Here is an 18298-nt window from a genome sequence, read left to right as displayed (position 1 = left end):
GACGCCTTTTTGCATTTAGTTATTTGTAGACATGGCACTCCTGAATTTCTGCATTCAGACAGAGGTACAGTATCCACCACTTACACCATACAGGGTTATTTCGGGCAGCCGTTTATATTGGACAAATAGCGTTTGCCGTTTTTCCATTCCCATTGATTTCAATAACAAAGGCATCATTTATACCATGTTAAGCAAACCGTATATTTCATGCAAACTCAGCTGTTTGGATCTTATGTGCCATTCAAATAGATTTAAATAACAAACACACTGCTTATTACTGTAGTCGCTTTTACTAATCCACCAATCAGCTGTTTTCACCTCGTTACCTTGCCATTTACATAGATTTCAATACAAAAGGCAAAACTTTACTGTAGTAAAAGCTTGACAGATCGATCAATCAGCTGTTTGCACCTCGTTATTGTACGCAGTGTCGGGTTTACAGCTGAAGTTGGATGTAGTTGGTTGAAGTTTGATGTATTTGTTTATGTGTCAACGCTACACGAACGGTGACGTGCTTACAAACGCTGTCTCGGCTGTTACCATGGTTACCTCCAGACATTAGCTCACATGTACTGTGTTGCCACCGTGATGTACTACGCTTCTGAGTCGAGGAGGTGTGCATGTGAATTACGTTTTGGAGTTCTGTTTTTGAGGGAAATGTTCAGTAGTACTAAGTCGATAAGTTTGTAACTAAACTGAAAAAACTAACTCTGGATTGCACTCCTGCATTATGTGTTGGAAACGGTATCATGGTGGCTGAGCAAAAACAGCCATCATCTACTTTATCTTTAACAGCTGGAAAAAATGGAAACAATTCTACTGCCACTGCTGTAGGCGTCTTGAACCAGCAGTGCCATCAGAAAATAGTGGGAAACAATTAGAGGCCAGTGGTCAAAATCTAAAGTTTCTGGTGAGATCTGCTGCTCAGCAAATGGAATGCATCTTCCATTTCCAGCAACTATGGATTCAGAGTCCTACACTGCTTTTGTTAAAGAGGGTTTTTCAAACTGGGAAAAAAAAAGCAATAGAACCGTTTGGCTCACACGAAAAATCAAACTTCAATCGTGCAGCTGTAGGTTGCTTATCGGCTGTAAACGCTGGGGTTAATGTAGCTGTTAAACAAATGAAAGAAGCCAGAAGGGCTCTGATCAAGATTTTGTCATCCGTACTATATCTTGGCTGCCAGGGGCGAGCAATACAAGGGCAAACCGATGAAGAGTCCAATTTGAGTCAGCTATTGGCTTTACGTGCAGACGACATACCGGATTTAAAACCCTGGCTGACTCGCACTAGCAACAAATGGATTTCTCATGACGTTGTTAATGACATGATTTCAATTATGGCTCATGATGTTCTGCGCACACTGATTGAAGAAATCCATGAAGCAGGTTATTTTTCCATAATTATGGATGGAACTGCTGATATCTCGGATAGAGAGCAGGTGTCTGTATGTTTTCGTGATGTTAAGAATGATCTTGACACAGGAGAGATATTTTTTGGCTTTTACAACACATCAGACACCACATCACAGGCACTTTATACTGTTCTAAAAGATGTACTGCTTAGATTCGGTTTTCTTATTGATAAGTGTCGTGGACAATGCTACGATGGTGCAGAGAACGTTGCTGGATGTCGGCTGGGATTACAAGCACTTGTTCAATAAGATTAACCACGAGTCCTGTACGTTCACTGTTTAGCACATACCGTAAACCTGGGTGGTACAGGATGTGGCACAAAACGTTGCAGCGTGTCGTGACTTTCTTACTCTTACGCGTGAATTGATTTCACTTGTCAAGAACTCTCCAAAACGCCTCGCTTGATTCGAAGAATTTCAGCGGGCGGACAAAGAGAAATTACGACCATTTTGTCCTACATGTTGCACTTTATCGGGTGGTCAGCTTCAAGGCACAACACCTTTCACTTTGAAGATTATGACCACTTAGGTGAGTAGTCAAGTTTTATAGTTCTATTTTAAAATACTGTTTGCTTTTCCTTTTAAAGAAAGTGTTTATTAGATTTTCCGTGTTCGTCTGCATTTGATAAGCATACAGCAACCGTCACAAGTTTAAGTCTGTTGTGTAATTAGTCTGTACTGCAGTTGTCAAGTTAAAATGAGTAAAACTAGCCTTAAGAATCCAAATGAGTTTGTTCGGCATTTTGCTTCTCAGAAAAAAATGCACTTGCCGTTCAGGGTATGTTTTTTTTCTATATTCCTTTCATTAGTTCTTTTCAGAATATGTTTATTATGGAAGGTTGTTGTAATCATCCCTAGTTGTAGTTATGTTAAAATCTCAAGTGGATGTATTTTGGTATGGCAGCATAGGCTGGCAATCTGCTTAGGTGTACATTTATATAAAAACTCTTTCAGAGTTGTTTATTTCAGATGCCTTTACTTTATGTTAAGTGTCTATTTTTAAATGAGCCTGGAGTCTGCAAACTGTTATTGTATTTTTTTTAAAGCATCAGCTGCCATAGGTTTGTCAATTCACATATATTTAGAAAGCGAGGGCTGATTACTGGGTTTATTTACATATTTATATCTGGTAATATATCTTCTTTTTAATGTTAGTCAATGTATTTTTTAGAGGCTTTTGGCTTTCTTGACACTCAAATTAACTCTGCTTGTCTTGCAATAATTAAGAACTGTTAACCAATTAAAATGGAAAACACATTTTATGAAATGCCAATCTAACAACACAAGTAGCTGTTATATCAGAGGATGTATTTTCTTAGAACAGCTAATTTTGAATGAGTGCATTATAGATCATTTACAGTAACAAAATATTTATATATTTTACGTTGATGAACACATCCTTACCTGGTTAACTTAAAGCACCAGTTTCGATAAACCATTGAAATGCGTTTAATGCAAGGTGACCAGACGTCCCGTTTTGGACGGGACAGTCCCACTTTTGGAACACTGGTCCCAGTGCCCCCAGATTCTTTCTTGGGATGCTCATTTCCTCCGTTTTTTTTCCAGAGCATCGTCGCGCTGGTAAGAGTATTAGATTTTCATGCAGGCTGCTGTGTTACTACCATATCTAACTTATTACAGTACAGCACTTGATGTGACTAAAAGGTTGAACGACCAGTAGCATTAAAAGCGGCTGTACAGCACCCAGCAAATCTGGAGAATTACTGAACAGTCAACATTCATATTTGTAACCAATCACAGAGAATTGTGGGCGGGTTTATCCACTGACTGCTGCTAAAACGAACTGGCAGCTATCCTCGTCTGAATCATCACTCTCGCTGCGTGAAGAGGTTAGACTAGTCAAACAATAACGTCTCATACAGGTACCATTTGCATTGTGCTGGAATTATTCTCTTCATCCATGATATTTGTATATCTGCGTGCAAACGACTTTGCTTTGTGTGTAGCGATAGGCGGCAATTGCAGAAGTCAACACTGTCATGTCACATTACCTTGATGTTTACAACGCAGTGCACTGAAGCTTGTGGTGGTTTGAACACTGTGCAATATAGCCCATCACAACAACAGTATTTGGAAACACTATTGAAATGTCAGTATTCACTTTCAGTTCACCACCCTCTGTGAATAATACAAAATAATTCATGAACTAGTTGTTTTCATATTTGTGAAATTCATATTGTAAAAATATTGTTTCAAAACAATTTTTATTTCTTAAAGTATACATGTTGTTTTTAGCAATAATGAAATATAATAGTTTCAGGTCTCCTGGTGCCAATTTAATGTCTTTAAAAAAGTCTTTACATTGATAGTTGAGTAGGCCTACTGTATATGATACAAATAGTTTAAAACAATTACAAAAAAAGAACCATGTCCTAGTTTCATTTTACCTTTTTTTTAAAAAAAAAAAGTAAATAAACTGCCTTAGAGGCAGGATACATCTCTTTTTAATTTTGTGACCACTTATTTTTATTTCTGTGCTAAATGTATTATAAAAAGAAGTATATTTTATCTTGAATGCTATCTGTTGCATAGGTTTGATAGCTATATAAGGTATTTTATACGTATTTTACTTTACCACATTAGTTTAATAGAAGAAAAACAACACATTGATAAAAACATTTGTTTGAGCTTTAGCAAAACTGGCAAACATCAGGGCTCAAATTACTGGGGATCCCTTTAAGTTTCTACAAATATCAGTAGTTCTATTTCCAGATTTCCTTTTTAACATGTTTTAAGCCGACAGGTATCACTTAAAACAAAAAGGAACCTGTTAAAACATGTTAATTGTATGATGACATTTCCTGCCTTGTCTGTGCAGTTTTTCAGTACCAATCAATGATAAGATTTTCAGTATCAATCAAAGATAATGAGAAAGCATCTCCTGACAATCTGAAAACTTCTCTGCGCATTTTAAATAGGCTTCTAAACAAAACAGAAAAGCTAATTAGTGGGCTTCATTTATTGCACACAGTCAAAAGAGGATATTTAACACATTTAATAGTAATAGTTTAATAGTAGAAAGTGGCTGAAATAAAATCATGGCACACTAATGATCCAAGCAGAAACTGCAATAGAAAAAATATACAGAACAAATACCATGCCATATTACATGGTAAGAAATTCAATATTTCGAAAAAAAAAAAAAAAAAAAAAAAGATTCTATTAAGTAACCATTTAATAAATATAAATATTGAGATATGTAATGTTTTCATACAGGGAGGACCTAGTTTGCCGATTGGGCACTGGAGGATAGCATATAGATAGAGCAAGATGGAAAGTGGAAATCAAAAGGCAAAGATGCCGTTTCTTAGGCAGAAAAGGGACTAGATTTTCAGCAGTAATCAGCAATAAAATAGAATCTCAGAATTTTATATTATTGAAACGTTACTGTGTAATGTAATAACTGTACTTGTGTAGAAATGATATTATAAAGACAATACGATCATTTATTCATAAAAAAAAGTTTTTGAAAGTAAAATATTCCATTCTGAATATCACCATGAGTCTCTGTATTCACTTTGAATATGATATTAGATCAAACATTGCCCCAGCTTAGACGATGGAAGTTATTCACACTATTTCCATACTCTCTCAGTTTATAGACTTAAATATCTAGTCACCTTAGTTTAATGACTTCAGTCAAATAAGAAACGTTCCACATGTCTATCATCTGAAACTATGACAACACCAGAGGGAGAATTCTCAGCTGTGTCACCTTGGCGACGAGGGCGCTGTCCCTGAAACAGACACTGATGACGTAAGCATGCGTGCTGCGCTTGTAATACTGCCAATATGGAGCAGCATCGGGAGAGCTGAACTGGGATTTATTTTGAAAACGCTGACAAGGTTTGCCGTCCATCCATGCAAAAAAAGATTGTCCAGATGTGTATTACAGAGTTCTTCGCTGGAAACAATTTGCAGTAATATAGCCTACCTGTACTGTACATTTCTGCACTTGCATTACTTTTTTGTACTTACTTTTTATTACATTCATAGGTTTTAATACATCTTTTTTATTAGTGTACAGTGTATTAATAAAGATTTTTAAGCGCATACGCGCGTGTTTTGATTACTGGTGATTGGGGAACATTTTGAATGTCAGGTTATTGTGTGGGAGTTTATACCATCCATCGCTTACTGCTGGTGAATTGCGTTAACACAAAGTGCCCACTCTAAGCGATGGTGACTTATATATAATATATATATATATATATAATATATATATAAACGTGAATAAGAATATATAAACATCAGCATGTCAAATAATTGTTTTTATTACCATGTTCAAAATTATAATGGTATATATTTTTTTCTTCAATAATAAAAACAAGACGTTTAAATTGGTTGTTTGAGTAGCCTACAGAGCACTGTCAGGAGACGCTTTTTCATTATCATTGATTGGTACTGAAAAACTTATAATTCATTGGTACTAAAAAACTGCACAGACAAGACAATAAAATGTCATCAACAATTAACACATTTTTAGGTGGTTTGTTTCTGTCTTAAGTACAATTCAGAAATTGACGGAAACCGAAAGTGTCATAAAATGCATTACTGGCACCTATTTTCATTCTGAAAGACTAAGCAGTGATTTAGGTCTTGATTCTCAATCTATTTCTAATGAACAGTTTGCATGCAAGGTACTAACCCTCCTTTCTTACTGTGTCTCTCTATCACTAGACAAGAGATCAAAAGTCACCACTGCCCATTTGTTACACAGAACAATAATGTACTAAAAGTAAAAAGTAATAGGGATGAGTTTCACTTTTTGGACCTACTAAAAAAGAAGTTGACAAAGAAAATGGTTACATTTCATATTTTGGGTAATACTGTAGCTGTATGTTCAATAAGGGTAAGCACGTGCAGTTTGCCATCCCACCAGTGCAGTTTAGAATTCCATTTCACAAGTGCTACCAATAAATTACATCTTTTTGGGTATTTAATTTTATAGGAATGTTTTTTTTTATATACTATATATAAACCATCCATGTGAGAGGATAATTAAAAAAGGATCAATAATTATTTTCTAAAATGTGAGAAATGTAGGTAACCCACTATATAAACTAAAAAATTAAATAGCAATTGGCTTATTTGTTTAGAAATGATTTGCACAGCCAAAGTGAGATGTAATATCTTGCTTCAAGTAGGGTCGTGCCTTTTCCAGGATTTTTCTACGTTCGTGCAATATTTCAGCGGCTGAGCTGAGATGAAGAAGTAGACTCTTTGTCCTTATCTGTTGCCACTAGGGTACACTACCTCTCCTATCACCTATGCCAGGTTAATTCTTCTAGGCAGTTCAGCAGCTCCAATTGTTGAATGGTTTTATTATTCTTCAGATAAACTACAATTTGTTACTAGGAAAAGCTCTGGCTGATCAAATGCCCCACTTTGTGTGTCTTTTAGGTAAGGGGGAACATGGGAAGCCTTACCCACTTACAGAAGAAGAATGTGATGACTCTGCATACAGGGAGAATGGCTTTAATATCTATGTTAGCAACAACATTGCCTTGGACCGCTCTCTGCCAGATATCAGACATCCAAAGTAAGTTAGCTGAGCCAAGTCATTTCACATACTATATGACATGTAATTAATGGGATGCATTTTGTACTATGAAACCAATTAAATATTATGAATAATATAAATTGAGATACTAAAGTAGCCTGTGTTTTTAAGCATTAATCATCCTGCTCGATAATTGATTGTGCTGTAAGGTAAATGTCAGTATTCACATTAAAAATATATATATATTGAAAAATTTAAGGAAACTGCATAAACTTAAATATTAAAGAAAATCACCATTTAAGGTTGGGCTACTGGCTTTTGTGTGGGTTTCTGTTTTCAGTTTTTCCAAATGATATTTACTCAATTTTTTAACCCTCCATCAGCGGCAATAACTGAGCTCGCACAGAAGGCAGAAAGGGGTGCAAATGCACCCCACATACATAAACACTTATTATTTAAAGCAAAACTGGTTTATATTATTATTCAGATTGTGCTATTAAATATACATTGTTTTGAAGTGCTAAGCATTTTTACAATATTTTATTTATTCTTTAAAATGCCACAAACACAAATATAAATGACAAAAACAAATATTATATTGTACTTGCAAACTTAACATGTATAAATCTAGTTAAAAAATGTCAACATTTACCTGTGCTTCAATATGAAGTCGCATTGCGCATAAAAAAGCAGCTACAGTTTTTTTGTAGAAAGAAAACTTGCATGCATAACAAAAAAGAAAGCTAGGCTCCTTCACTCGAAAAAAAAAAAGAATACCAATCTAAATAGTGCCGTTGTGCAATAGTGGTAGCCTAGTATATGAAAGGCGTCTTTTTTTAAACTTGCAGAATAAAATAGGTTATTGCGAAATTTACTCCTTGGCGAAATATACTAGTCAACTAGTTTTAAACGGTTACAGTATAGGTGCTCAGTATATACCTGAACCTCAGTCCCGAATTAGCCCAACGAATTGTATCCTCCTCCAGTTTATATATGCATCTGTGGCAAAGTGCCCCCCTGTGTATGTTATATGTTACGTGTTGTGTGTAAATGTTGGTGTATAGGCATTGGTACACGGGATATAAGCGGGTCTGTGTTTCACGTGTGTGTAAATTGTATATTTGTATTAGGCACGGGGATGGCACATCACATCACGTGCAAGTAAAAAGTAATAATATGTGAGCACAGGGAATTGCACTTTAATTAATTCACGTGCAGTTGTACCGAGATTCCGATTGGATGATTGACTAGCAATCGAGTCTCGGTACGACTGCATAAAAGCAGCATGTTTTCACTCACTGGGGGTTAGGTGTTCGGTGAGTGGAGAACGGGATTGGAGACGGAGGTAAAGATAATAATAATAATAATAATAATAATAATAATAATAATAATAATAATTATAGGTAAATCTGCTCACCGTGTTTTGTCTGTGTAGTCCGTTTTGTTTGTCTTTTTAATTTGGCGTGTAGTGCCGTGTCCCATGTTTTTGTGTTTAAAACCTTTTATTTTCTGTTCTGTTTATTAAATGCTGAGCGCGATCACGTGCTCAGCTTCACTAAAACTCCAAGTCTCCGTTGTTTATTTCCTGGCTCTGGTCTGACACCACCCACTCCGGCCGTCTTTGTGACAGCATCTTAACAAGGGAGATGCCCTTACATGACTAATTGACTACAATGCAATACATTGACTACAATACATTATCACATTCTTACCACCTGATATTCCATGGACTGTCGATTGCATTCAACAGCAGTATTACTTGTGTTAGCACTGCAGGGCGTATGTTCTTGAGTTCAGCTAAAGTACAACCAGTTTAGACTTATTCTCCACTTGTCTTCCTCCTCACATGACAAACACACAGCTTAATATTAACCCTTCTTTAGTTAATTTCTAACTCTACAATGTGACGACAAAGCTGTTGAGTGTGGTGTATACAAATGTAAGGTGTGTCAAAATACAGTACAGCTGATGCAGGCATTTTGAAGTGATATTAAGTAAAGTGAAATACACCATTTTTGGTATTTCTTCATGTACAAAAGTATTGGCACATGTACATTAAAAGTCAATTTAATAGAACTAATTTAAAAACATGCATTGATTGAAAACCATTATACACTAACTGAGCTTCATTATAAAGTCAGTAGCCAGAAAAGAGGTCATTATTTTCAATAATTGAAGAACATTTTAGTAACACAGCAGATGATGGATGATTGTAGCAAACTACAACAAAAGCAATGTCTACAGAACAGCATCAAAGAAATATGGAATACCAAAATCCACAATCAGAGCAATAATCAAGAAGTACCACAGAACAAATTCAACTGAAATGCTTGAAAGAATTGGACATCAAAAGATAATTACAGGTACAGCAGGTACAGTAGGAGAATCACCCAAGCAGCAAAATAAAACCCAAGATTAACAGCCAAGAACTGAAAGAAAGATTAGAAGCATCAGGCATAATACTGCATGAAAGAACTGTACAAATGACACATAACTCAGAAGAGATGTTTACACGGAGACCTCACTACAAACCACTTTTAAAGAAAATTTATAACATTAATACAATAAATATGAACAGGAATCTGAAGCATGCTTCAACAAAAATATATTTTTTCCCAAAAATGGATCATAGTGTAGTTGGACAAAAAAGGGCAAAGCCTTCAATGAAAAAAACCTTGTACCTGCAGTTAAACGTGGAGGTGGTTCAATCATGATGACCTGCTGATTAGGGATCGGCAGCTGGCAATCACCAAATACAGCAGGTAGGATCTCCAGATGGGCATCAGGTTCTCCGTTAATTCTTTATGAACACAGTTTACACACAAAACTATTTACAATAAATACACTTTTCATGCACAGGTACCAGTACTTTTGTCTGCAACTGTATATATTTAACCATTTTGATGATGGAAGATCATTTTTATCAAACATGAATATATTCAAACAATATGGCATTAAAAAAAAAAATAGTAAGCATTTGTTCACAGAAATCCAATAACCTAGGCAAAAAAGTGTATTCAAAGAAAATAACATGTTAGGGTAACTGAGAGGGGGCAGGGCAATGCCCTGCTTGTAAATGTCTTGTAAATATATGTATTGTTTGAGAACAGGTGAATGTGTTATGATTTAAATGGCTTTTGTGTTTAGTTAGAAAAACAATGTTTATGATTTTAAAAAGAAATGGATTTTGTGTTTAGTTAAAAACACACCATTTTGTTTATTATTATTATTGGTTTGAATGTGGTCTGGCAGAGGTGGTGTTAGTAGCTTGACAGCCTGTGAGAATGTGGCTTGTGACATTTATTGAATTATTGTTTGAGTGTTTGTAATTATTTTTATATAGTCACGAGTATGAAAGCCTGCAGCTTTTGTTGTTCCGGGTGGGTATTCAGAGGAGAGAACGAGAGCGAGCGGAGAAGATCTAAAACGAAAAGAAAAGAAAGAAAACAACTGATACTCATGCTGGAAAGCACCAGCACAGTACCTGTTTGTGTTCAAGACTTGTTAGGTTTAAACCTTTTATTTCTTCTCTGTGAGCAGTGTTTTTTTTAATTAAAATATTTTATTTATTTTTGTTTAATAAAAACAGCGCACAAAAGCGCTTTTCACCCGCAGTACCTGTCTGTGTGTGTTGTCTGTCAGCTGTCTGGTCTGGGAACGACACTCTCGTCTACCCTGTCACAGTAACAGAAACACGTTGGCATCTGTACCTCTGCTCAATGAATTAGCTGTCAGAACAGAAATAATGAAAGTCATCCGACAGTGGTCTGACATGCATGATGGGTTCAGCTAAAGAGGCTGCCACTAAGGTGTGCTTAAGCACAACATCTAGAGCACACTAGCAATAGCCTTTTGTCAAGGCTATTATTTTAATATCTGCTGCTTTACAGCAGATGTTTCGTTTTTTTCAGGACTGAGTTGATTTAAATGGGAGATCATATAAAGTTTAAGCATTCCATTTTGAATTGTGGTGTAATACTAAATATTTTATATGTAGAAACACAGGTGGAAATGCACAAAGCCAGTGAACGCATCATTAACACCATTGTAGTTCATCCATTGAAGTTACAAAACTTGAAATAAACAGCTGAGATATTTTAATTCAACAGCTGCTGGGTATTCTTTTAATGAGTCGTTAATTGTTTTGTGTAACATTAATGAGTGTTCTTTTCTTTTTAGAGAAAATGGTGCTGATTGACACTTTGAGGTCATTTTTAATTTGACCCACAATGCAAGTTTTACAGAGATATGGATGTCATTCTGTATCAGGAATTCAGGATTCCAGGTCCGACATTACAATTTTTCCTTTCCGGTCAAAAAGGTGTCATACACAGGTCCCTAGTCGTTTTTTCTCCGAAAAAACTGACAGAAGGCTGTGTGGTCCAGTGGTTAAAGAAACGGGCTTGTAACCAGGAGGTCCCCGGTTCAAATCCCACCTCAGCCGCTGACTCATTGTGTGACCCTGAGCAAGTCACTTAACCTCCTTGTGCTCCTTCTTTTGGGTGAGACGTAGTTGTAAGTGACTCTGCAGCTGATGCATAGTTCACACACCCTAGTCTCCTTAAGTCGCCTTGGATAAAGGCGTCTGCTAAATAAACTAATAATAATAATAATAATAATAATAATAATAATAATAATAATAATAATAATAAAAATAATAATAATAATAATAATTAATAATAATAAAAAGCAGAGAAAAGCTTTCAATGGCTGAGAGGTCGATAGAAACAAACAAGATAGCTGCTTCCACATCCAGCGCTCAAAGAAAATCATGAACATTTGCCAAGCTTTTTGAGATGTTATAGTAATAAAATAATGACTTGGATAGCATTATTGAGGAGTCTGGTGATAAAACAAGTGATCAGGAGATGATTTATCGGTATGCACGACTATGAAGAGATATGTGATAAATACAGCAAACAAGGGCTGGGGTGGGGCTGGAGATGCAGTACTGAGTGTCTTGTTGATATGCAGTGCCTTTTAAACCTGTTTAACTGTGAATAAAATTACTTTTAAACAGCGCATGTAAAATAAACAGATTGTGTGAAAATAAATTAGACCTGACGCGCCTGACAGGCGCTGAATAAGTGGACCACAAAAGGGTTAAATTTAAAAAAAAAATACAAAATATCCAGCATTTAAGTAGAGTTAACATGATCCCTCATCAGGGCAAGGGGTCCTTTTGGACCCCAGCAGTACATTTTTGCAATTGTGGATCAAAATTCAAACTTTTTATGAATTCGTTTTTATTGGGCCCAATTTTTTCTGCTTTCTCCACCATGCATTTTGCTGACGAATAGTTCAATATTCTTAGCTATTTCCCAAAAACTGAAACTGAAAGGTTCTGGGTAGATATTGGTAATGAGAAGACATTCAAATGAGACCATACAAATAGGAAATCATTTCTTTCACATTTATTGACTTGTTGCAAGAGATTTATAACTTTGTGCAAGTCCTAAAAAAAGTATAAAGGTAATTGCTTTTGGTAACTGTTTATACTTTTTTTATATTTTTATATTTAATCTGTGCCTTCTATAAACATGTCTTTAGCTGAGTGCATTATGAACCATTTTTTTGACAAAAGGTTTAACATACATGTGTACATATATCAGAGCAGCTTCAATATGATGGATCTGAACTGCATTAAAAACAATATCAGAATAGATGTTTCACTTCCATCAGAGCCATTAATATAATGTAATACAGGTAGCATAGAGTACTTAGGACTCGGGGGTGCATTGATATATATATATATATATATATATATATAAAAACAGGAAGCCAAAAGTTTACATACCCCAATTGAAATTTATAATTTTAGGAAAAATCTTTTGTAGCAAAGGTTTTGCTTTTGTGGATAAGAAAAAAAAAGTTACAAGAAATAGATGTGTACCATTTTTTTTTAAACTCCAAAAATGCTCATTCAAAAGTATTCATATCCTTTGATGATATGATAGTATGGTCTACAATTTTAATTTGATAACGCAGAACCTAATTCTAGAAAAGTCTAGAAAATGCTAGATTGTAGGTGAACATTCTTAGGTCATTGCACACTGAATCAGATAATCGTGCGTCTAAACAGAAAAAAAATGATCATGTGCATTCCCTATTGCACCTTGCACACTGAGTGCGTCAATTTCGGAATCTAAATTAATTTGATTTGATCTGATTTGACGTGCGTTAATAAATACATTGACCAATGAAAAACGACTTGGAAGACACATGGTTTCTTGCAGTTCCCTGAACAAAATGGAAAATCTAATTGTGTGACATGATGGTCACATGATGAGGGGCTTAACTTCAGGCGATCGTATTTCCGGCTAGGAGTACCACATACACACACTGAATACGTCATTGGAAAGCCCCGAGTCTGTACTTAAACAAGGTAGATGGATTTTACGGTGCCTGAGTAATATGCGCGTAACCACCGAGACACCAGCGCCCTGAAATCAATGGGCTGAGTGTAAAGAGTTAAATAAACGTTTGCATGAGTACAATATAACGGGTCATTTTTGTAAAAACATATTATCTGGCCAAAGAGTCAGGAACGTAACCCCAATTTATAACATTGTTCCTATGGGAAAATGTGCTTCGGCTTACAGCGCGACTTTCAGGAACCAATTGTGTCGTAAGTGCGAGGACTGCCTGTACTGTTTTAAATTATCTGAAATTATCACATAGTGTATTTAAATCAAAAGTATTTATTTATTTCTAATAGTATAGCAGTGATTTTCCACTATATGGAAGGTAATAATTAACATAAAAACGTGCTCACTCAGGGTCGGTCATACATGCATAAAACAACCAGTAGCAAATTAAGAGTTATTTTTATATATATATATATATTGTAAAACAGCAGGGAGGGGGTTAAAATCCTCCCTGCGTAGGACATGTGCGCAGGCACATTTTTGTTAGTTTCCTTTATTGTTTGATTGTTTTGCTCTATTGTTTGATTTGAATTGGTGAATTGTTTTATTGCTTAATTATCCCCTGCACCTGGTGCTTATTATTAAATTAGAACCAGGTGCAGGGTATTTAAAGGAAGCAGTTAGTTTGCTTGGGGCTGCTGAGGAGAAGGAGGCAGAAGGTGTGCTCTGCTTCCAAGCAGTCGTGAAGAAGTAAGTTTCAAGAGAGTGTTTGGTGTTTGTAGCAGGTAAACGGCTTAGCCGTCCTGCGGATCAGTTTAGGTTCCAGGTTGTATAGTTAGTGCTCATTGAGGAGCTAGGTGTTTATTTTGTGTTTTTGTTTATTTTTGTGTTTTTGTGAATAAAAAAAATAGCGCAACCACGCATGAAAAACTCAATTCTGGTGTCCTGGGTCAATTTTTAAAGGGACAAGAACTGTGAGTGGTGCTGGCCGGTTTACTATATATATATATATATATATATATATATATATATATATATATATATATATATGAGAGAGAGAGCGGTAGATAGATAGGAGCTTTTCAGTTACCTGGGGCTTCCACAGCCAACACTTCACAATTGATGTTTCACCAGGAAGAGTCACAGAAGTGAAGTATATATTCTATTTTGGAGAGCAGACTTTTCCTCAATTTCCCTGAAGGAATTAGAGCTGGTAGTTGAAAAATAGTCATAGACCCCGCTACAACAAATTATAAACCTTGCAGACTCCAGAAATTGAATCAGTGCTGTCCTGGCAACCTAAGGTGAACTCAGTTGTTACAGTTTCTCAATTTCTTTGCCTTGATTAATGAATATTGGAATTGTTTTCTAAGGAGAATTAATAATACATGGTTAAAGAGCTGCATGCCCAAAATAGCTACCTTTTATATTATTCAAATTAATACAATTTTGAAATGACACAACATGTCTGTGTTCAGTTAATAAACTGCACAGAATATAAAATGTTCTGCTGTATTCGATGACCTGGTTAATTAAGAACCAGAAACTAAAAAAAGTCACAGCTAACATCAAGGTTGAACTGTTCTTTTCTTCTTAACTTTAGTTTTAATAATTGATTAAGTCATATCTGTGAGCCGAAGAGGATTTTACAGGCCTGCCAATCACCAGAAGAAATTGCTGGTTAGCACTATGTTATCGAGCCTTAAATGACAAGTCTAGATTAGAGAGGGGACAGTGTACAGTACTGTAATGGGTTGTGCAAATTGAATCTCTGACAATCCCTATGTAAGTCACTGCTCTGAAAACACCTGTGTTGTCTGATGTATATGTCACTGCTCTGATGACGAAAGTTTGCTATTCATTGTGAGGTGAATGAAAGGTCAAGGCTAGGGACCCAACATAGCTCAGACATAAACTGAGGGGTGAAATTGTGTTTTTTTCTTAATTAGCATTTTCTGCAGGTGATATCTTCTAGTGTGTTTATTAGTTGTTGTTTTTTTTCTTTCATAATGAAGCAAGCCTTCCACATAAAATCCATTCAGCAGACAGCAGTCAATTACTGCAGCTTGTCAAGCTTCTCGCAAGAGTAAATACCAACTACTTGTAAAAGCTATAAAATGCACTCTTATCAGCCAGTTCTGTCTTAGACTTACTGTAATTAGCTACCAGGTTCCTAAATGTGTTTTGTTTAATTACTGAATACAAATTGCCACTTGGGTGAATGAAATATTGAACCATTTCAGATTTAAGGTACACTTGCTCCTAATAGATTGACTACAAAAAGCTAATGAAATGAGCCATTATACATTGTGGGAGGAAACCACAAAATGAAAAGGCTAATCACATAATGGCAAGCTTGGGATGGACTGGGAAAAAAAGAAATGCAGGTACAGTACAAAATTAATATTATACAGCTAGGTTGTGGTTAAGCAGTAAGGCACAAGAGGGCATGGGTTGTGCTGGATATTGTCACGAGACACAATCGAGTACCTGCAACCAACCAAGAATTGACAATATCCAGCACAACCCATGCCCTCATGTGCCTTACTGCTTTTATAAAACTGATTTATAAACATTTTATAAAAAAGAAAGGAGGAATCTGTATGTGTTTCTAAAGAATTAACATTCTGTGGTATAACCTTCCACAACAGAAAATAGTCCCTATGAACATTTTTTTTGTTTCAATGCACATTTTTAAAATAGACCTTGCTTAGATGTGTTTCAGTTCATTTTTCTGACTTTAAATAACTAAAAAAAAAAAAAAAAAAACTTGCTTAGTTGTACATCTGTGAGATGCCTGTCATCCTGCATATTCTAGGCAACGTTATTAGGTAGCGTAATTCAGTGGTTCCCAAACCGTGGGCCGCGGCCCAAAGGTGGGCCACAACACAGTCCCGGGTGGGCTGCAGGAGCAATGACATTCTATGTATTTTTTTTTCTTTTAATAGTGAAAAGCAGGCGCCGGCGGCAACTTTAACTGTAGAAAAATAGTGTAGCAGGGGAGTCTTGGTGGACTGTCAATCGAAGCAGAAATTCACAAATCAGAGCTAACAGATTGCCTACCTGTAGGCGGATGTAGCGCGAGACCTCTGACAATAGGGAAGTGTTAAGGTCATGTGATCGCTCTGCTGGTAGATGTAAAAAGTGTGATCAGTATTAGTAAAATTACAACTTGTCGAATCCGCTACCAAAGAATACGTTTTGCAAAGTATAAAGAACAAAAAAGGCAGCTACAAGAGTTTGAATGGATTTGTACTGTGGGCTCAGTTTTGATACTAACTTTTGTATTTGATAACATTCATTTAAAAATTCAATTGATGCCTATGATGAATACGTTTTTGTGACTAATTAGCTTTTAACATTTAAAATATTGATTTGTTTCACTAGTAACTAAATCAAGTTATTAATCAAACTGATAAATCTTGTTACCTACTGGTAATTGATTTATTAAAATGTTTGGCTATACTGCTATTTTATTATTATTATTTATTTCTTAGCAGACGCCCTTATCCAGGGCGACTTACAATTGTTACAAGATATCGCGTCCGCTCTTTCCTGCCTTGTCTATTTGGGACCCCATTGCACTGTCATCAGAATCGTGTCTGCTAATATGTTAATGATGGGGCAGGCACTCTATAACGGGGCAAGACATGTCTTCAGAATACCATTTCAGTGCAGTATTTATTTTTTTATGTCTTCGCTCCATTTATGTGCCACAGAATTGGGCTTGCACTCACATTTGAGTTTTACTTTATAGACAGTAAGAGTTTAACATGTTTGTGTTAATAAAATGTTTTTAAAACATATGTTTCATCTTTTCCTTTTAAAATAGTTAAAATAGGTAGTAAATGAAAAAAATAATTTTAAATCAATTTTTTTTTTTTTAAATCAAGTGATTTAAATCATGATTTAAATTAACTTGATTTAAATCAGCCAACCCTGGAGCAAAGTAAAGAGCTTCTTTTTCCATGTTCTTCTGTCTTGCCTTTTTATCATTTGTGCAATAATGTAGTTGATATTCTGTAATATTAAATTGTAATAGTGTCCCTTTATTATTTATAATGATGTTGTTTAAAAAGATGTTATAAAAACTTAATTACTGTGCATAATTAAACTTAAATTGAAAACCGATTCCCTGAAAGTGAAGACGACCACCAACCAATACTTTTGGGATATGCCTGCCACAGGTCAGGTATTTGCTGAGCATTTTATATCAAAGCTGCTGATAGGCCCCTCCGTGGAGTGACGTCCTCAGTCCCGCTTCACTGAAGTAATAAATACACTACACGGACAACTCGTTCTCTTTTGCATCTAACCCGCGAATGTGAGTGATGCGACCTCGCAAGGTTTGGTAGTCATCTTCTCTTTCAGGGAACCAGGGTTACGCTAAGTAACCTATTCTGTCATTCTAGGTGAGGTAGGCCGGCAGCAGTATATGCAGTTGAAACTGTGTCCACAAGCAGTGCAGTGGGGATAGGGGATAGGGACCGGAGCATGGGAAGGAAGCATCACAGCTACCTGTCGTGATGCCTCCCGCTCTCTGTGGGACCGCTGCAGGATCTCCTCTACCATTGGCCCAAAAGTATGGCCAGGGGAGATAGGCACGTCTAACAGGGCCGATTTGTCCGTATCCGGGACCCTGGCCTAAGACAGCCAAAGCTGTTTACACGCCACTACAAGCCCCGCCAGGCTTCTACCTAAGCCTTGCCCTAGGAAGCCTGAAATCTGGAGCAGCGTACCTGACACTAGGTGCAGCTCGGAGGCTACCGGCTGGGAGGGGCACATATATATATATAAAACTTAGAGTATATTGTAGCTTCACAATTTGTCAAGGATTTCAAATCTAAAATCAGAATTGAAATATCTTGTACAGTTGCAGAACTAGGTTGGCAAAGGCAGACCAGGGCTAAGACTTGCCAAAACATGAGATTAGGAACATTATTGTCCTGTTTGAGATACAATTATGTTTCAGTATAAAAATAAACACACTTG

General features: G+C 36.1%; 1 protein-coding gene across 1 annotated transcript in view; it reads left to right on the top strand.

Annotated features, from left to right (window-relative positions):
- The window catches only part of galntl6 (polypeptide N-acetylgalactosaminyltransferase like 6), a 385099-nt gene that overhangs the window by 129821 nt on the left and 236980 nt on the right, over positions 1-18298 (top strand). Inside the window, exon 3 of the mRNA XM_034014430.3 lies at positions 6839-6977. Within this exon, the coding sequence (XP_033870321.1) occupies positions 6839-6977 (139 nt within the window). The remainder of the gene's footprint in view (positions 1-6838; positions 6978-18298) is intronic.

This window comes from Acipenser ruthenus, chromosome 2 (genome assembly GCF_902713425.1).
Source record: "Acipenser ruthenus chromosome 2, fAciRut3.2 maternal haplotype, whole genome shotgun sequence".
Classification (NCBI taxonomy): domain Eukaryota; kingdom Metazoa; phylum Chordata; class Actinopteri; order Acipenseriformes; family Acipenseridae; genus Acipenser; species Acipenser ruthenus.
Note: the sequence above shows the minus strand (reverse complement) of the source record. Positions and strands in the feature narration are given on the sequence as shown.